Source organism: Clytia hemisphaerica, unplaced genomic scaffold (genome assembly GCF_902728285.1).
Source record: "Clytia hemisphaerica strain Z4C2 unplaced genomic scaffold, Clytia hemisphaerica genome assembly, whole genome shotgun sequence".
Classification (NCBI taxonomy): Eukaryota; Metazoa; Cnidaria; class Hydrozoa; order Leptothecata; family Clytiidae; genus Clytia; species Clytia hemisphaerica.
The window spans coordinates 153,772-175,442 of record NW_027104558.1 but is presented as its reverse complement, the minus strand read 5'-3'; the positions used below and the strand labels follow the sequence as shown (position 1 = coordinate 175,442).

The 21,671-nt window shown below is 34.3% G+C and overlaps 2 protein-coding genes across 8 annotated transcripts in view; one reads left to right on the top strand and one right to left on the bottom strand.

Annotated features, from left to right (window-relative positions):
• The first annotated feature begins 449 nt into the window (after positions 1–449).
• Positions 450–21,671, top strand: part of LOC136822980 (AP-3 complex subunit delta-1-like) — an 81,984-nt gene continuing 60,762 nt past the window's right edge. For all 7 annotated transcript variants that reach the window (XM_067079290.1, XM_067079289.1, XM_067079288.1 and 4 more), the window contains exons 1-4: positions 450–577; positions 1,001–1,096; positions 1,347–1,427; positions 1,917–1,997. In XM_067079290.1, coding sequence (XP_066935391.1) covers positions 518–577; positions 1,001–1,096; positions 1,347–1,427; positions 1,917–1,997 — 318 coding nt within the window. In that variant the 5' untranslated portion in view covers positions 450–517. The remainder of the gene's footprint in view (positions 578–1,000; positions 1,097–1,346; positions 1,428–1,916; positions 1,998–21,671) is intronic.
• Positions 2,322–10,062, bottom strand: LOC136822987 (enolase-phosphatase E1-like). Its single transcript, XM_067079295.1, has 4 exons — positions 9,796–10,062; positions 4,967–5,149; positions 4,039–4,431; positions 2,322–3,911 (listed from the first exon to the last, which is right to left on the bottom strand). Exons 1-4 carry the CDS (start codon positions 10,060–10,062, stop codon positions 2,355–2,357), a joined length of 2,400 nt encoding a protein of 799 aa, XP_066935396.1. The 3' UTR covers positions 2,322–2,354.

Here is a 21,671-nt window from a genome sequence, read left to right as displayed (position 1 = left end):
TTATTATTAAATTCTTTTTATTTTGTCAAGAAATAAAAACAAGTGAAATAGCTGAGGGGTGGGTAGTAGTTTTTCATATTTACTTTTTCGAGACACCTTAAATAGTATTTCCCAGGGTTCTTGAGAATGTTTTTTTAACTTTCTAACTAATGTTAAATTTTTCAGAGAATCTCAATCTAACTCTCTCTGATAGTATACACTCATACATTCAAAGTTATAAATCTATTTCAAAATTTCGAAGTTAAAAAAGTATATTTCTTCAATTTTCATGCCTTGCGGCAATCATCAGACACGACTTGAAGTAATGCTCTTTTTATAACAAAATTTTGAAATGATTATATAAATCCGCTCTACATAGTTATCGAGCACTCATTCAAATTATGTTCAAAGTTATAAAAATTCAGTCAGTAGAACAGAAATTCTTTATTTTATTTGTTTTTTTGTTTCACAGGGTAAAAATATAGATAACAAGAAGAAAATTAAAAAAATCAATAGTTGACTGGTTTTGTTGAGCACTATGTTTGAGAAGAATCTGAACGACCTCGTGAGAGGTCTGCGTAACAACAAAGGAAATGAGGTTTGTGGTTCGAAATTTTTGTGTCCTCAGGTGTCTAATATGCCTAAAGCATGTATATATTATGAAGCAGACTTGTCTAAAAATTTCTATTTGTTTGTCTTTTGAGTACGTCAATGTAATATAGGGGTTTTTACCTAGAGACTTATTGAAAACTTTCAATAATGCCTAAGGTTTGAGAAATCTATTCAAAGGCAGTGCTCGTCACAGGACTCTGCGGTGAATCTAAAAAAACGTCTAAAATCTTCATCTTTCTTCTTCTTTCCCATCGCATCCATCCCTCAACTGCACATTAATTTAAATACCTACGATACCAAATCTTTCTAATCTTTTCGAAATAAACTTTTTTGGGATTGAAAGTCGTTCAAATTTCAACTGACTTTTATCCGACGCGGAACGCTATCTTTCGTCTTTTTATACTTTCAGTCCAAGTATGTGACGGAATGTTTGGATGAAATTAAGCAGGAATTAAAGCAAGAAAATATGGGTTTGAAAGCGAACGCTGTCCTCAAACTATCTTACGTAAGTATTGTCAATATCTTTTCTTTGAAGATTCTTATTTCTATAATCTAATTCATTTGATATCAAGCTTATGCTTTGACTTTAGACAGCTCTCTGCCTATTTTATTTCACAATTGGTGAAAAGTGGGCCATATAAACCAGAGCTTACACTTTTGAACTCGATGATGAAGTTCTTCTTTATTCTCATCAAATGAAACATCACAAGGGTTTTGTGATGCAGACTAAATGTTATTTTTGTATCTCTCTTTAGATTCAAATGCTTGGTTACAACATTTCGTGGGCTGCTTTCAATATCATTGAAGTCATGAGCTCTGCCAAATTCATTCACAAGGTCAGTATAGCTCAATAGAAGCTAATATTTTTCCTCGCTTAATTTTTACTGCATTTTGTGAAATTCTTTCCTTTTCTGCTTGGGATTCTTATGATTTGAACATTTTTTACACATGTGGGCTTTATCAATCATATGCGAACTTACCATATACCTGTCAACTCTAACGCCACCAAAGAAATTGTACTCTTTGCCCATTTATCACAGTTTGAACTTGGTAATCTTGATTGCCAATCCGGTTGTGGTATTGGGGTTCATATGCTGATGATCTATAAGTCTTTTATAACAACAAACTCTAAACGAACAAAAGGCTTTGTTGACCGAAATAATTCTTAGAAAATAGCAAAAAACATTTACAAAATGGTGAAAACAGAAACATTTTTAGACTTAACATTCAAAAAGTTGAGAACATCCGAAGACTTTAAAAATTCTTGATGTTCTTATTAAAAAACGTGTGAACAGCTTTCTTTATTCATTTGCTTGATTTTACAGAGGATTGCATATATGGCTGCTTCACAATCATTTCACGCTGATCTTGATGTTCTTATGCTCGCTACCAACCTCATCAAGAAGGTAAGTGTTGTTTGTTTACCATATTGAAATTATAGTTTAGTCTGGACTTGGAAAAATGTTCAACTATTTTCATCGAAAAGTAAATCGAAAATCATATGATCTTTAGTAGCATAAATTCTACCAGCATCTTCTTGTCGTTTTAATTTCTGTTAGTTACTTCGACCTTGTAGTCAGAAAAAACCTTTCAAACTATCCTTTCAAACAGCCTGACAAAAATATTTGGGTGGGTCACACTAACTCATTTTTATTTAATTTTTTTTGAAATTTTTATTTATAAGAAAACATAAAAAAGTAGACAAAAAGTTTAAATAGAAGAGAGCTGGATAGTATACATAAAGAAGAAAATTATAAAAAAAATTATTGATCATCGCCATCGACGACTTTCGACGAGTCATATTTAGCGCTCGTGTCCAGACTTCTGTCGTGGTCTTGGGGGGAAGGCTCAGAGACTGACTGGTCAATAAATTCATTACCAGCTGCTTTAACAACAGTTGGTGCTTGCGAGAATGTAGCTTCCAATTTAACTGCAACGGCTTCTTTTGCCCGTTTTGGAACTGTAGGTCCTTCCTTATCAGACACGGTATTCGTATCTGGCGCATTTAATTCTTGTGTATCTTGCGCTCCTGTGGAAACTTTAGAAAACGCGATTGCGTCAGCAGTGTCTTTAGTAGTTATCGCAAATGATTCTTGCTCGACGTCTGTCCTAATAGCATCCTCTGAAAGAACAACGCCTTTTGTTTTTTCTGTGAGTAGCTTTTCTGCAGCAGTAATGTTTGCAACGGCTTCTATGACGGCAACCTCTGTTACGCCAATTTCGCTAGTAGGTCCTGCATTACTGCCGACGGGTTTATCAACTGAAACCTTTGTTGTGATTTCGTGAGATACTTTTTTACCAAGGACTGCTTCGCTAGACACTCCTTCTGCCTCAGTTGCTTTGGCAGCGGCTACAGCAGCATATTTTGTGCTAGACTTAGCGCTAGATACGGTCTTGGTTATTGCTTCACTGGCAGCAACCTTTACGAGTGATTTTGCAGTTGCTGTTGAGACTTCCAAGTCTTGGGGAGCTGTTTCTGCAACGCCTGCCAGGTCTTTAGGACTAATGCTAGCATCGTTTGCTACACCAGGGACGACGTCTTCAACGCCTGCCAGGTTTTTAGGAGTAACGTTAACATCGTTTTCTACACCAGGGGTGGCATCTACAACGCCCGCGACGTCTTTAGGAGCAGTGTTAGCATCGTTTGCTACACCTTCAATTGTAGTATCTACAACGCCCGCAGTGAAAGTGATGTTCGCATCTGTTTTTAAACTTTCAGGGGTGGTATCTACCCCACCCGTATCAACTTTGTTTTTATCGATTACCACACTTTCAGGAGTGGTGTTCTCATCTCCAGATAAATTTTTTGGTTTGATTGTGCATGTCTTACCCGAGACAATAGCAAAAGCTTCCTTAACAGCTTTTCGTTTGGCGTCTGTGTTAGAAGAAACAGCCTCAGTTTTTATGGCCTTTAACTTGTCACTGTTGGATGATGTAGCAGATTTTTGCGACTCGTTTGAGCCATCGTTTGGCTTAACTCCGCCCGGTGTAGAAGCTTTTGAGCTTTCAGGTTTTCGGGGAACAGAGGAAATTCGTTCCTCGTTTTGTGCAGCCCTCGAGCTACGACAACCGAAAAGATTCTTAAATCTCCTTCCCATTGTTTTGTTCTTGTATCGCTGAGCTTCTGCAGTGAGGAACTCAATAATCTCATCCTTCTCTGAGAGTTGCTCTTCCATTTTAGACAATTGACATTGCAAATTACTTTTCTCAGCTTGTAGCTGGTGCTTTTCCTTGGCCAGAATCTCATTGGTCCTTTCTAAGTCGGCTTTGAATGAACCCAGTTGCTGGTTGTCCTCATTCAGCTTTTTGATACATGAGTCCTATAATGTAAAAGTGATATGAATTTTCCATAGGTGAGAATGCTGACTGATAATCATAAGCAGAACAATAAAAGAGGTAAATGTTAATATCGTGCTCAAGAAAATTATGATATTATGATATATTTACCTTCCGAGAGAGAGCATCTTCGTGCATTTTCGTAGCATTTGCAATCACCACAGCTAAACCAAGTGCTTTACGGCCGCCTTCGTGCACTTGTAGCTGGGCTTGTCTCTTGACTTCAGCCAACTGAGCCTCCAACTCAGTTATTCTTAGATCTTTTGCTCCAATAATCCCGTCTTTTTCTTTGACGGATTGTCTCATCGCTTTGAGATCTTCCATAAAAAAGGTCTCCTTTGGTGACACAACTTCTTGTTCCTCATTCGGTTGTTCAGCCTTCAGAATTTCTATCGTTTTTCGACAGATGGAAATTTCTTTCTTCATTTTTTCGATTTCATCTGAATCCAAAAGATGTCTGGCTTCCATCTCACCCATGATCATTTCTTGAGCAAGAATTTTTACCTGTAGTTATCAAAAGGAAAAATGTTTTAGTAGCTTATTCAGAAATGATTCAACTGGAATTTGTCCGTTATTTCAGGTTTGTCCGTTCTCAAAACCTTTGGCTGGGTTAATTGTTCTAAAGGACTACATACATACACTACACAATATATTGTCAGGCAATATATTGATGATATATTGCTGAATGTCGGCAACATATTGAAAAGGTGTCGGCAGTATATTCTCAGCTCGATTTGCAATATTCCAACAATAAAGGGGGATTGTTTACAGAAAGAAAATTCCTTTTTATAACATATAACAGTTGTTTACTTCGTACTTTACGGTCCGCAAACCATATTGGCGAATATTGTTCGTCAAAATATTGTGTAGTCTAAGTAGCCCTTAAAGATTTTTGGTTACAACAGTAGCAATATATAGTATTTTTTTCGCCGTTTTCTTACGACTACCAAGGAAGAACGATTATAGGCAAGGAAAAAACATGTAATAAATAGACTTTTTGATAAAAATGCTGAAAGGGACATTAATCGACTATCCTTACCTGAAGATCATCAATTTTGTCCGCGTCCGGCCGCTCGTCCGTGATCGTGTTCAGCCGATCTATTGACTGGTTGTTTGCAGCCAATAGCAATTGCGATTCTTCTTCGAGGTCGCGATTTTTCGCCGTAACCCTTTGGTACAGCTCCAACAGTGTTTTGTTCTCTTGGCATTGTAGAGCCAGTTTCTAAAAACGAAAAATGGACTGTGCTTTAGTTTTAAATCTACTTACTACAGTTTTATACTTTTCCTTTGAGTGGTTTTTACCTTTAATTTACAAATAACGTTCACCCCAGACTAATTTTTGCAGTACGTCAAGTAATTAACAAAGTGTGTTTTGCTCCCACGGTTCTGCAAAGCTGCAAATGGCTATGTTGTTTTTTTCAAAACAACCCTTTCCAGATGTCATTCCCACTAAGGTTTTGAAATTGTGCAGTAAGGTCTTCACGATTTCCAAATAAAACCTTTAGTAATCCCAAGAAAACAAGAAAACTCGATGCAAAGATCTAATTTTTTACAACTACTTGTTTCAAATAGTTTCCTATAGGGGATGAGGTGTTTCTTCGAAGGGTTGTTTATTCGAAGGGTTGTTTATTCGAAGGGGCGTTTAATAGAAAAGACAAAAACTGACTTTAATAATTACGCAAGTAATAATTTTTTTAAGACCTGCAAATACCATAACAGCAAAAAACTCTCGATCGATTCTCTCCAGGACCTACAAGTAAACTCCCAATTATTATTGAAATAAATACTGTGATTAGACCTATAGGTCCTAAATTCAACCGAGACCTTCTCTAGTGCCAGCGAAACAATATACTCAAAGATCCAACGAGGTCACAGAATGCTTTGTTGTTGGACTGCAAAACCATCACCAAAAAAAAAATTTTTAATTTGTGCAACTAACCCTCTTTTCAGTTAAAACCTTTTGGCAATTTCCAAAGACGCTAAAAACCCAAATTCTTCCTCAACAAGACAAACAGGTCAACTCTCAACTACTATCGTTAACCAATAAAAGCTGCGAATCGACCTCTAGGTCCCGATTTCAACTGAGAAACTTCTTTAGTGCTAGGGAATCTTAGAGAATTCTTGGTTTTTCTCAAATACCATGAGCGTAAAAAAGCCTCGAACATTTCTCGCCGGGACCTACATTTTAATTCCCAAACTGTTTATTGACAAACAATAAATGCTGAAAATTTTGACCGGGTCTTTCTCTAGTGTCAGGGTAACATAACGCTTAACTCGAATTTACAAAATTCTAGAATGCTTGCATACACGGCCTACCAACACTAACAATTAAATCCAAAAAAAAATCTTCAGAAATGCTTTGCCTTTAGTTGCTTCAATATGGATCAAATTATGTTAAGGTCTTAAAAGTTCAACCCAGAGTCGGTTTGCCTTTGAAACAACAAATCAAAGCCCAATGTCTACAATATAAAATCATCTTAAAGAAAAAGTTGTGCTTAGAACTAAGCACACCTCTCTGCTTCAAAATGAATCGAATTGTGTTTAGGACTTCTACTCAGAAATGAGCTACTAGAGTCCGTTCTGCCTTTTAAACAACAAATCAAAGCCCAAATTCCATAATACAATTTCATTCATCTCAATGAAAAGTTTGCGTTCAGAATTGAATCCAAACATTTGCTTCAAGGTGGATCAAAATGCATTTAGGAGTTGAAAGTTAACTCCAAAGCAAGATACCAAACACCATATCGCCTTTTGAACAACGAATCAAAGTCCATGATATACAATACAATTTCATTCATGTTCAATATAAACTGTGTCTAGAACTAAACCTAACCGTTTGCTTTAGCATGGATCAAATCGTGTTATGGACTTAAAAGTTCAACCCAGAAATGAGCTACCAGAGTTTGTTTTGCCTTATGAACAACGATTAAACTTGAACCAAGCCGTTTGCTTCAAAATGAATCAAATTGTGTTTAGGGACTTAAAAGTGAAACCTAAAGTAATATACCAAAAACCATATTGTCTGATAAACAACAAATCAAAGCCCAACCTCTACAATGCAATTTCATTCATGTTCAAAGATAAGGTTGTACCTAGAACTAAACTCAACTGTTTGCTTCAATATGGATCAAATTGTGTTAAGTTCTTCAAGTCCGTTTTGCCTTTTGAACTACGAGTCAAAGCCCAAATTCTACAATACAATTTCATCCATATTTTAACGAAGGCTTTGTCTATAACTAAAACGTTTGCTTCAATATGGATCAAATCGTGTTAAGGACTTCGACTCAGAAATGAGCTACCAGAGTTTGTTTTGCCTTATGAACAACAAATCAAAGCCCAAATTCTACAATACAATTTCTTCCATATTTTAACGAAGGCTTTGTCTATAACTAAAACGTTTGCTTAAATATGGATCAAATTATGTTAAGGATTTCAGCCAAGAAATGAGCTACCAGAGTCTCTTTTGCCTTATGAACAACAAATCAAAGCCCTAATTCTACAACACAATTTCATCCATATTTTAACGAAGGCTATGTCTATAACTAAAACGTTTGCTTAAATATGGATCAAATTATGTTAAGGACTTCAACCCAGAAATGAGCTACCAGAGTTTGTTTTGCCTTATGAACAACAAGTCAAAGCCCAAATTCTACAATACAATTTCTTCCATATTTTAACGAAGGCTTTGTCTATAACTAAAACGTTTGCTTAAATATGGATCAAATTATGTTAAGGATTTCAGCCAAGAAATGAGCTACCAGAGTCTCTTTTGCCTTATGAACAACAAATCAAAGCCCTAATTCTACAACACAATTTCATCCATATTTTAACGAAGGCTATGTCTATAACTAAAACGTTTGCTTAAATATGGATCAAATTATGTTAAGGACTTCAACCCAGAAATGAGCTACCAGAGTTTGTTTTGCCTTATGAACAACAAGTCAAAGCCCAAATTCTACAATACAATTTCATCCATATTTTAACGAAGGCTTTGTCTATAACTAAAACGTTTGCTTAAATATGGATCAAATTATGTTAAGGATTTCAGCCAAGAAATGAGCTACCAGATTCTCTTTTGCCTTATGAACAACAAATCAAAGCCCTAATTCTACAACACAATTTCATCCATATTTTAACGAAGGCTATGTCTATAACTAAAACGTTTGCTTAAATATGGATCAAATTATGTTAAGGACTTCAACCCAGAAATGAGCTACCAGAGTTTGTTTTGCCTTATGAACAACAAGTCAAAGCCCAAATTCTACAATACAATTTCATCCATATTTTAACGAAGGCTATGTCTAAAACTAAAACGTTTGCTTAAATATGGATCAAATTATGTTAAGGATTTCAGCCAGGAAATGACCTACCAGAGTCTCTTTTACCTTATGAACAACAAATCAAAGGCGAAATTCTACAATACAATTTCATTCGTGTTAAAGAAAAAGTTCAACTAAGTTCAAAAACGACTCGATGGCTTCTAATCTTGTCGCACTTGCTTTTTTTGTTTTGACTTTCACAGATATGTTTAGGATTTGAAAATTAAACCCAAAGAAAGATACTATACATAATTTTTTCTGAGGTACAAAATTCTCAAAGCCCGATATATTCTACAATACAATTTCATTCACCTTAAACGACACATCTGTATAGAATTAAACCAAACAGTTTGCTTCAAGATGAATTAAATTGTGTTTAGGATTTGAAAATTAAACCCGGGGCAAGATATTAGACACCATATTTATCTGATGTACAAAATTGTCAAAGCCCGGTATATTCTACAATACAAATTATTCACCTCAAATTATGTTTAGAACCCAAAGATTAAACCCAGAGCAAGATATTAGACATCATATTTATCTGATGTACAAAATTCTTAAAGCCCGTTATATTCTACAACACAATTTCATTCACCTTAAACGACACATCTGTATAGAATTAAACCAAACAGTTTGCTTCAAGATGAATTAAATTGTGTTTAGGATTTGAAAATTAAACCCGGGGCAAGATATTAGACACCATATTTATCTGATGTACAAAATTGTCAAAGCCCGGTATATTTTACAATACAATTTCATTCACCTCAAACAAAAACATCTGTCTAAGATTAAACCAAACCTTTTGCTTCCAAGATGAATTAGATTGTGTTTAGGATTTGAAAATTAAATCCAAAGCAAGATGCTAGACACTATTTTGTCTGAGGTACAAAATTCTCAAAGCCCGGGATATTCTACAACGCATTTAATTCACCTCAAACAAAAACATCTGTCTAAAATTAAACCAAACCTTTTGCTTCCAAGATGAATCAAATTGTGTTTAGGAATTTCACATATTAAGCCCGGGGCAAGATATTAGACGCCATATTATAATTAATACAATTCAATTCACCTCAAACGAAACAGCTATTTAAAATTAAACTAAACCTTTTGCATCAAGATGAATTAAATTGTCTTTAGGAATTAGACATATTAAAGAGTAAGAAACTAAACATCATTTTTGTCTAATGTACAAAATTCTCAAAGCCCCAACTTTACAATACAATTCATTACATTCATCTATTTGTCAGAGAACTTGGTAAAAACAAGCTTAAACCATTCCTCTGCCCCGAAGGCGAATCAGATTTTACTCTTTTCGCTATAGATAGATATAACGAGATCCCCGAATGAAGATAAAAAACAACTATACTATACTTAAGTTAAGACAAACTCTTAAGATGTCTCTGAGTTAAACTTTAATAGTAAAATGAAAAAAATTGTCACCTTGATGCAGTTTTAGACTAAAATGTAGATGTTTGGATACCCTAAGGCAAGAATATTTGGTAAACCCGTGCATGAAAAGTTATAAAGAAGTCAAAACAATAATTCTAACCTGTTTTAAATCAGAATAAGATGGTCCGTAAGTTAAGTTTCTTGAACGCTTGTTCTTTGAATTGGGTCCGCTGCTCTTCGGTGCGAATTCGTGTATTTCAGCTTTTGTTATCGTCAGCTTCGGTCGAGGTCTGGGTCGAGCTCCTCCTTGCTCTCCATTTGACGATTTGATTGGCTTATTGTCATCTATTTTTGTTATATTCTCCATTGGTTGCGATTCCACCACAACTTTTTTGGCAACCGCTGCTGCCGTCTCCGTTGAATACATGTTCAATATGAAAAACATTTAGCAAAAATGCTTGAGTTAAAATCTCTTTCAGAAAGCTATTTGACGTCAAATTTATATTATTTTATGTTTGGCGTCATGTTGTATTATTCAATTTAAGTTTTTCGTTTCTATGGTGATGGCAGACTACTGAAGCCACTAGCAGTTGGTCTGTATTTTTCTTTTTTAAATCCTGACTAATTGAATACCAGATTTGAATCGATGTTTTTACCGATCTACAATCGCTGCTGAAATATTTTTGTATATTTTAACGTTTTCAGAATTTAAAACTCTGACAAGAATTGCGATTTCAGAGTTAAAACTCTACTTCCCATCTTCAATTCAAAGCACTTATATTCGCTTGCAGTCTTGAATTTTGAATTTTGTACAAAATATTATGGTGACGGTTGTAGACTTGGAGATGGAAATTAAAAAAAAGAATATTTACTTTGAAGCACCTTTAGATTATTTTTGTAACATCTGAAAAGTCTCTTTTCTGTAAAGTATAAAACAAACCAACTTGTTTTAGAGACAATCCATTATTGTGGTCTATCGTGTAGTGGTTTCAAATGAACAAAGGGTCCTCTAAAGTTTCTCATCTACGGGTTTCGTATTATAGTAGTAAGTAAGTAAGTAAGTCTGCGACTGCAGTCGGAGGCGACTCGAAGGCTCCTCTTTCGATAGCTATCTACCCAAAGGCAGGGGAGGGCGCCACCTTTTCTCCCTGTATTGCTCCACTTACCCTTGATCCTTCTCTTAATTGCTGAGCACCAAGCAGAGAGGCATCAAGTACCAATTTGGAAATCTTTGGTATTATAGTACCCAATAAGGTACTAGATTAAATCCCTAATCGGAAATGATGCGAAAATTTCAAGGATTCGCTTTTCCTTTCCTTAATTTTACTTGGATGTCACCAAAACTGGGTACAGAACTGTACAGAAACTCCACAAAAATAATGACAAGTCACTTTAATTTAAAGTTTTTAACAATTTTAATTCCTAAAACAGTACAAAAAGAATAACAACAATGACAAGAAACAAAAAAATATTAATCCATCGCCAGGGTGAACTTTTATCGAGCCTTGTTCGGCGGTTTCAAGTACATCAATCTTGAGAGAAGCGTTGTTCAACTGGCTCGTCAATAAATTCGTCACCGACAGATATATCCATGGTTGGTTGATGAATGCATACATTTTCTAATTTCGCTGTAACAATATCATTTGGCCGCTGTGAAGGCATGTGCTTCTTGCTTAACACTCACGAACACTCACGTCAATTGGGCTGCTCCATAAAATTTCCATACAGGGGGAGAGAGATTTTTAGAAATGTGTGAATACCCCTGGAAAATGTCAAAATTTGCAAAAGAACCCTCGGAAACATTCTTTTCATATCTTAAAAGTGAGGGTGGACGAACTAAAATAAGTCTTTTGCCCCCCCCCCCTGGAAATTTTGAAATAACCTTCTACCCCCTGGAAAAATGAAAAAAATACTTTTTATACCCCTGGAAATTCTTTTCTGACCACCCCCTAGAATTGTTCGTCCACCCCCTGTTTGGATATAAAATGGAATGGTCACCGCCAACTCAGCGGATGAGTAGCTTAGATTGGGTAATCTGATCTAGGCGGTAAGTTACCGGGAGCTGAGAGTAGGTGTGGCGCTCCACCTCAGCATACGATCTCCCAGGTCTAGCGCAAATAGAAAAGGGGATAGACTCCCTCATTCCCGGCTCCGCCGACAGCCACCGGATGAATATACTTGCTTACTTACTTATCAACGCCTTTTGTTCTTGATGCTCTTTTAAGCGGCAGCACTTCTGCAACAGTAAAATATTTGTGATCGTTCTTGTAGTATTGTTACATTTTTAAGAATAACTTTTTCTTGACATTTCAACTTCTATAAAAAGAAAGGTATCATGGTATCATTTAAAAATTGATTCAGAAACGAGTGTTGAATCATAGGCCCGTTTACTTCTGACCACACACGGTTTCGACCAAATGTTTGTTCTGTCCATTTTCAAAACTGAAATTGACCCCTGATTTAACTTTGCAATGCCAAGAAAATAAAACAGAATTTAAGTGTTTTTCTTTCCCTGGCTACTGCAATGCCTTTATTTGTATATTGAAAGATTCGCAGTTTGGCAAGAATCGATGATGAACGTTTTTTTATAAGAACATAAATCTTTTGAAGCCTTTGCATGTTCTTTTTGAGTATTTGGCCTAAAAACATTCTTAGAAGGATCTTTAATTCCCTAAGACATTGTGTGTTGTCCAAAAAGTCTAAATATGTTCTTATGATATTTTGGTCATCAAAGCCATGTATATGCTTTTGTTTAGCTTGTAGTTAAGATCTTTTAGAACTTCTACAACGCTCAAAACCCAAGATGTTTCATTCTCAATATTTACGTCTAAGTTTGGCTATTAACAGTAAATAGACCTTTCTTTTTCTGGCAATAGAGACTAGAGTAGAAGACCAATATTTGTAAAACAGAAAATGACTTTCACAGCCCTACTGGAACTTTTTCAAGGTTAAACAAGACGACTTGAAGTCGAAAATTTCGCCAAATATTTGCAAAAAGTATGCTAAAATGCTGGCTCTGAAAAAGCTGTTAAGAAAATTACGAGGTGGATTAGAAAAAAGGTTTAGGTCGAGTCATGAGAAATGATGCGGACACGGTCATTTTTTATGATGAATAAGCGAGGCTGAGCCATATTAAAACTGTTGCAACCAGTAGTCCCCTGTCTACCTTGTAAGAACTAATTACCTAAAAGTATATCCCCAGCTATCAAAAGTTATTGATTTGATTTTTATAAAGTATATGCTTATAAGAAAAATAAATGTGCTCAAATTGTGCGTCATCCCTTGTTTACTTTGTAAAAACTAATTACCGAAGGGTATATCACCGTGTTTCAAGAGTTATTGATTAGATTCTTATAAAGTAAATGCTTATAAGAAAAGTAAATATACTCAAATTGTGCGCCGTCCCTTGTTTACTTTGTAAAAACTAATTACCGAAAGGTATATGGCTGTATATCAAGAGTTATTGATTAGATTCTTATAAAGTAAATGCTTTTACGAAAAATAAATGTGCTCAAATTGTGTGTCATCCCTTGTTTACTTTGTAAAAACTAATTACCGTAAGGTATATGGCTGTCTATCAAGAGTTATTTATTAGATTCTTATAAAGTAAATGCTTATAAAAAAAATAAACATTCCCTTGTTTAGACTTTGTAAGAACTAATTACCGAAAGGTATATCACCGTGTTTCAAGAGTTATTGATTAGATTCTTATAAGGTAGATGCCTATATGATAAATAAAATGTTCCCGCATTTTATGCCATCCTTTGTTTACTCTGTAGGAACTAATATCCGAAAGGTATATTGTCCATATCATTTGACTACGCTCATCAACCAAATCCTTTTTATTTTAAACACATAATAACCACTCTCTGTTTTTCATTTACGCATGTCAAGTAGAACATTCATAAGAAAAATAATAAAAGAATAAAGTGTTTGTTTAAAGTACAATGAAGATGAGCAAATAATCTTAATGATATTTGAATTGTTTTAAAATTGTACGTTTTATATTTATTATTTTTCTTTTTGAAACGACCACAATGTTTATGCATGGTGAGTGTGACCAAGGAAAGGTAAAAAAAACAAATTAAATTTAGTGAGTTCATCCACCGTATCGAGTACTTTCGTTTTCTATTTTTTTTCCGATGACACCGCCGCCGCCGCAGAAAGGCTATCGTAATACTTTCGCTAAGCGAAATTAAAAATCCAGCGGGATAGTTTTGGAGTGCAAATTTCTAAACATTGAATTGAAATTTAAACATTGAAACAAGTCTTTGCCAAATTTTACAGTGGGGCTGGGTTACTGTGACACAGGGGTGTAATAAATGTTATGATTGAGACACTTTTGTTTTAAGTCCTATCTTCCCTAACAACGTTTTGTAATTGCACGGAAATAAAACAGCTGGGGTTCACAGAAGGGCCGAAGGTGTTTTATTTCTGGGACAGTACAAAACCAATTTCTGGAAGAAAAAATTTTTTCAAGATTTTCAGGCTCATTCACAACTCATAAATCTCTCAAAAACTGAAGCTTATCAAAAACTAACAACTGTTAATAACCCTTGAAATCAAATGTTCTTGAAAACAATGCGACAGGGTTTTTATGAGTGAGTTTGCCTGGAATTGCCTGAAGTTTTTTAATCTCAATCAGGGCGCACTTAACGGGAGTGGAGAGCGTCCATAAGAAGATCAATGAAATTTCAAGACTTTGAGAGACCGCTAAAACAATCTTCTAACACTAAGAAAACAGTCAAGCCTAATCTCAATATTATCTGAGGGTGAACAAAATTGTACGAGGTAATCTGAATTAACATGAGAATGGCTCTAGTTCAAAAATTAATTTAAAACACAGGTCGCAAAATTAAAGTTCGAATTTATTGACACTTATAAAGTTATCAGCTGTAAGTTGTAAAGCAAGTAACATGGGATTAAAATCACGTGAACTTTTTTGAGTAATGACATGTTATGACTGCGTCGATGTAATTTTTGCAACCCGTGTATTGCCTTAACTTTTTTTCATTGAATAAAGATACCATGTTTAAATTTACTAAACACAAGGTTTTCCAAGATGAATCAAAGTGGGTATAGATTTTTCGTAAAAGCTAGCAAGTCAAACACGTGCTAACTGAGCAATCAAGTTTAAAGTCTTTCGATACAATTTCATTGATCTTTGAATAAAAGATCCTATGTTTAAATCTACTAAACACAAAACTTTTTCAGATATAAATCAAACCGGGTATATACTTTTGCAAAAGTTTAAACGTCAAACACTTAATGATAAACAAAAAACTTTTTCCCCCGTATTACTTCTTTTAAACGCCCCCTTCATTTAAACGCCCCCTTCTTTTAAACGCCCCCCCTAAAAGGAAAATTATTTAACAAACGCCCCCTTCGAATGAACGCCCTCTTTAGGGGCGGGCGTTTATTAAAAACTTGTGACTTAAAAACGTTGATACAAGTTTTGATTATAATTGAAAAGGAAGATTTTAGTCTTTTTTGTAACCAGATCAGTTTTGATGCAATTTTATTCACTGATCCAAATAAATTTGCACTGAAAGAAATCCTTGTATAGAACTAAAACAAAGAGTAGATTTGCCCTATATATTCGACGTTAGACTCAAATAATTTGATAAACACCCCCTTCTTCTAAACGCCCCCCCTTGAATAAACGCCCCTCCTAAAATCGAAAAGGCGTTTATTCGAAGTAATACGGTATATACTTTTGCAAAAGTTTAAACGTCAAACACGCACTAACTAAGCAATCAAGTTACAAGACTTTCCATGCAATTTCATTTATTTCACTTGGTCAAACTATTTTAAAGATTTACAACAATTTTATTCATACTCCGAATGATTCAAAATTCAGTCGAACTAAATTTTAAAAACTTCTGGAAATGAATGAAATTGTATTTTTTTGTATAAGAGAAGATATGACAAGAATACTAGGAACGCAACCCAACCTAAAGAGGGCGGTGATGAGTGCAGTCGGTCAGGGAGGGCGGTCGGGCGTGGAAAAGATAAGAAGACTTCAGAAGTAGGAGAAGATGACAGGAATATGACTGGAATACTAGGAACGTAATGCGATGTCTTCAATCTTCGAACAAGGCTATAAAGCTTAACAGTTGGGATAATATTAAACCGAACATCTCAAAGAATGAATTATAGAAACACTGCACGTACACATACATTTTATATTTCACATAGGATTTATTTCACTCGTTAAAACTATTTGAAGATTTGCAACAAATTTATTCATAGTCAGAATAGATTCTAAATTCAGTCGAACTAAATTTTAAAAACTTCTGGAAATGAATGAAATTGTATTTTTTTGTATAAGAGAAGATATGACAAGAATACTAGGAACGCAACCCAACCTAAAGAGGGCGGTGATGAGTGCAGTCGGTCAGGGAGGGCGGTCGGGCGTGGAAAAGATAAGAAGACTTCAGAAGTAGGAGAAGGTGACAGGAATATGACTGGAATGGTAGGAACGTAATGCGATGTCTTCAATCTTCGAAAAAGGCTATAAAGCTTAATAGTTGGGATAATATTGAACCGAACATCTCAAGGAATGAATTCTAGAAACACTACACGTACACATACATTTTCATTCATCTTTATATAAAGAAGCTTTTATAGCATTTATTTCACTCGTTAAAACTATTTGAAGATTTGCAACAAATTTATTCATACTCCGAATGATTCAAAATTCAGTCGAACTAAATTTTAAAAACTTCTGGAAATGAATGAAATTGTATTTTTTTGTATAAGAGAAGATATGACTAGAATACTAGGAACGCAACCCAACCTAAAGAGGGCGGTGATGAGTGCGGGCGGTCAGGAAGGGCAGTCGGGCGTGGAAAAGCTGAGAAGACTTCAGAAGTAGGAGAAGATGACAGGAATATGACTGGAATACTAGGAACGTAATGTGATGTCTTCAATCTTCGAAAAAGGCTATAAAGCTTAATAGTTGGGATAATATTGAACCAAACATCTCAAAGACTGAATTCAAGAAACACTGCACGTACACATACATTTTCATTCATCTTCAGGAAAGCCTTTATGATGAACTATAAAGTAACGTCCATCTAAATATGAATCAAATTGTACAGGGAAAATGTTGAACCGAACATCTCAAAGAATGAATTATAGAAACACTGCACGTACACATACATTTTCATTCATCTTCAGGAAAGCTTTTATGATGAACTATAAAGTAACGTCCATCTAAAGATGAATCAAATTGTAAAGCATAATGTTGAACACGACATCACAAAGACTGAATTCAAGAAACACTGCACGTACACATACATTTTCATTCATCTTCAGGAAAGCCTTTATGATGAACTATAAAGTAACGTGCATCTAAAGATGAATCAAATTGTACAGGGAAAATGTTGAACCGAACATCTCAAAGAATGAATTATAGAAACACTGCACGTACACATATATTTTCATTCATCTTCAGGAAAGCCTTTATGATGAACTATAAAGTAACTTATCTAAAGATGAATCAAATTGTAAGCATAATGTTGAACACGACATCACAAAGACTGAATTCAAGAAACACTGCAAGACACTTACATTTTCATTCATCTTCAGGAAAGCCTTTGTGATGAACTATAAAGTAACGTCCATCTAAAGATGAATCAAATTGTACAGGGAAAATGTTGAACCGAACATCTCAAAGAATTAATCATAGAAACACTGCACGTACACATACATTTTCATTCATCTTCAGGAAAGCCTTTATGATGAACTATAAAGTAGCTCATTCTAAAGATGAATCAAATTGCAAGCATAATGTTGAACACCACATCACAATTAGACTGAATTCAAGAAATACGACACAGCTTAATTCAACTTTAAGAAGCCTTTATAATGAACTATAAAGTAGCTTGTTCAAAGATGAACCAAATTGCAAGCATAATGTTGAACACCACATCACAATTAGACTGAATTCAAGAAATGCGATACAACTTCATTCATCTTCTACAGGGACGCTTTTATGATGAACTATAAAGTAGCTCATCTAAAGATGAATCAAATTGTACAGGCAAAATGTTGAACACACATCACAAAGACTGAATTATAGAAACACTGCACGTACACATATATTTTCGTTAATCTTCAGGAAAGCCTTTATGATAAACTATAAAGTAGCTTATCTAAAGATGAATCAAATTGTAGGGATCACGTTGAACACTACATCACAAAGACTGAATTCAAGAAATGCGATACAACTTCGTTCATCTTTATACAAGATAGCCTTTATAATGAATTATGGAGTATCTTATCTAAAGATGAACCAAATTGTAGGGATAATGTTGAACACTACATCACAAAGACTGAATTCAAGAAGTACGATAAAATTTCGTTCATCCTTGTACACAACCCTTTATGATGAACTATAAAGTAGTTTATCTAAAGATGAACCAAATTGTACAGGGAAATTGTTGGACACGACATCGCAAAGACTGAATTCTAGAAAAACAATACACTTTTTTCATCGTTTAACAACCACGATTTTAGAATGAACTAAACTCAAGTTTATCCTAAAACTAAGGCTACGCTTGTGTTATTTCAGGAGTCAGAATTATATTGCAAGCGTGCGAGAAATTACGAAATGCAACAGGTTTAAAAATTCTTTTGCGATCCGATCCTTCTGCAACACAATAAAAACATCGCAGAGAAAGTCAGTTAAGCTGATTTTCTTGTCAGCGCTTGCAATTTTTCCTTCTAATCGCACGATGGGTTATTTTTTCTTATTTGGCACGCCCTCAAAGAGAGCAATTAATCGTTAATTGCATCCTGTAGAGAGCAATTAATCGTTAATCACACTCTCCAATGCCGCGCCAATGTTTACAAAATTGATTTTAATGTTTTTTCTTACATTGTTTTTGCATCGAACGTTTTAATTGCATTCGAAATTTATTTTGTGAGAAAGAAAATCAATAAACAACAATAAAAGAAAGACATAAAGAGAAGAGAAAAATATAAAACTCTCAGTGTAATTTCTGTAATTTACTTTCCTAACTGGGAAAAAGTAGTGAAAGCCATTGTGCGATTAGCTCGTAATCACATAATAACTCGTACAATTCGAAAATTGCACTCGTGATTTTTTTGTTTCGAATTTTCCTCGTCCTTTCGGACTCGGAAAATTAATAACAAAAAAATCACTCGTGCAATTATATTCGAATTGCACTCGTTATCATGTGATTACATATACTAATTGTATCTTTTTGACATTGCGAAATCGAACGTTTGACATTTAATATCTTTCCAATAATTCTTTAAATAAGAAATAGATTTATCTAAAATGCACCACGTGAGACAAAATGACAAATAAACAAAAGCTAGTCATCGGATAAGAACTACTTTGGATATCGTTGGAAGTGATCCATATACAAATGCATTCGTTTGGTGGTCTCTCCAAGATAGATTGTAGACAGCGTGGAGCATCTTGATATAAACCCGTCAAGATGTTTTGTTTTTGTGACATTCAGTGACCATAACTCAGAACTATAGGGGAGGATGTTTTCAATACTGGCTTTAAAAACTTACAACTTTTTTTACAGCTCATGACCTCTTTATTGCTAGCAAACTCGTAAAAAAAATTATGATCAATTTGGCTAGATGTCCCTTATGCATGGTTTTTGAGTTTTGCCCGAGTTTTGCCTGCTGTAATTAATTATTTAATCGAATCTGAGCTCGCCAGCTTATACTGATCAGCCCATGCAATGCCATTTGATTCATCCGAAGAAAGATCAAGTTTACAGAAATATAAACGAAACCAATCAAGATGAAGATTCAAATGAAATTGATCGAAAGGTGGACCTAGACCCAAGAGGACAAAAAATCCGCTTTTCAAGTTTTTGAAATTACAATGCAATTTCATTCATCTTTGAAAAAAAGTTCCATTGTTTAAAATCAAACTAAACAAAGATTTTTTCAAGATCAATCGAACCACACAGCTATCAAGACAAACAATGCTGCTATTAAAGCGATCAAAGTTTAGAAATCCAATTCAATTTCAGTCAATTTTGAAGAAACTTGTTATTATTTAAATCAACTAAGAAATGAAGCTCTTTCACTAAAACCATCACGACAACTAACGAAATAATCAAGTTAAAGATCTGGTTGCCTAGCATTTTCATTAATTTCCCTCAATAAAAACCATTTTGATGATTTACAAACAAATTATTTACTGTCACAAAAGAGTTGAGGTCAGTAGAACTAAACTTCATTTCACTCGATAAACAACATTTTTAGATTTACAAACAATTTATTCATTGTCACGAAAGACTTGAGTTCAGTTAGAACTGAACTTCAAAATCTTCCGAACATAAATCAAATTGTATTTGGACCAAAATAATGAAATTTAAAGAATTGTCATGAATTTTCATTCATTTCTCATGTATGTATGTATGTATAAATTTACAAATTACTAATTCCTAGTAATATTTGTACATGCAATTCCCTAGTACAACAAGTACACTGAGTACGAGTTGTTCCAAAGAGCATGTAAATTTCATCTAAATAAATAATCATGATATTTTCTTCTTTTTCATTGCGCAATTGCATAGTTGGTCAAGAGATAATAACTCATTATCAAGAACTTGTTCTAAGAGAGATTTTGATGGTCTACCTCTCTTTTTCGATTTATCATCATTGAATAAAAGCAGTTTTGGTGTTCGATTATGAGACATGCGTATCAAGTGTTCAGTGTAGTTTCGCTGCTGTTTCTTAACAAATATCGAAACATCATTCGTACCACACAGCGAGTGAAGACTTTTGTTATTTAATTTAAATCTATAATCATTTTCACTCACACGATTAAAACCACCTCTTACCATACGTCTCAATAGATTACGATATGTAACATCTATTCTTTCGTATTGATCGGCTGTCAAGTTCCAATTTTGACAAGAGTAAGTCAATCGGCTCCTGACGATGCTATTGAAGAAAGTGATACGAGATTTCAAGTTTATTTTCACATTCTGCAATAGGGTTGACATCTCAACGAATTTACTGATAGCAGTTTGGATACGATAAAACATGATAAAACTATTTCAAAGATTTGCAATCGATTTTATTTACTGTCGGAAAATAAACGATTTCAGTACACCATAACTCCAAAAACGTCAGAAGATAAATCAAATTATATCAGGATCAAGATTAGGAACTCTTGCGTTACAATGTCATTTGATTCATCAAAAGATAAGTCAGCGCTTACAGAAATGTAAACGATATCAATCAGATGAAGAATCAAATGAAATTGATTGAAAGTCCAAACTCCCTTTACCGGCCAAATGGAAAAATAACTTATGTCCACAAAATAAAAGTGTAACAAAATAACAAAGTTTAAAGAATTGCCATGCATTTTCATTCATTTCACTCGATAAACAACATTTTGAAGATTTACAAACAATTTATTCATTGTCAGAAAAGACTGGAGTTCAGTAGAACTAAAATCCAAAATCGTCCGAACATAAATCAAATTGTATCTGTAACAAAATAACCAAGTTTCAAGATTTGACATGCATTTTCATTCATTTTCCTCAATAAAAACCATTTTGAAGATTTACAAACAAATTGTTTATTGTCACAAAAGAGTTGATTTCAGTAGAACTAAATTCCAAAATCGTCCAAACATAAATCAAATTGTATCTGTAACAAAATGACCAAGTTTCAAGACTTGACATCCATTTTCATTCATTTTCCTCGATAAAAACCATTTTGAAGATTTACAACAAATTATTTATTGTCACAAAAGAGTTGAGGTCAGTAGAACTAAACTTCGAAATCGTCCGAACATAAATCAAATTGTATCTGTAACAAAATAACCAAGTTTCAAGACTTGACATCCATTTTCATTCATTTTCCTCAATAAAAACCATTTTGAAGATTTTTACAACAATTTATTCATTGTCACAAAAGAGTTGAGGTCAGTAGAACTAAACTTCGAAATCGTCCGAACATAAATCAAATTGTATCTGTAACAAAATAACCAAGTTTCAAGACTTGACATCCATTTTCATTCAT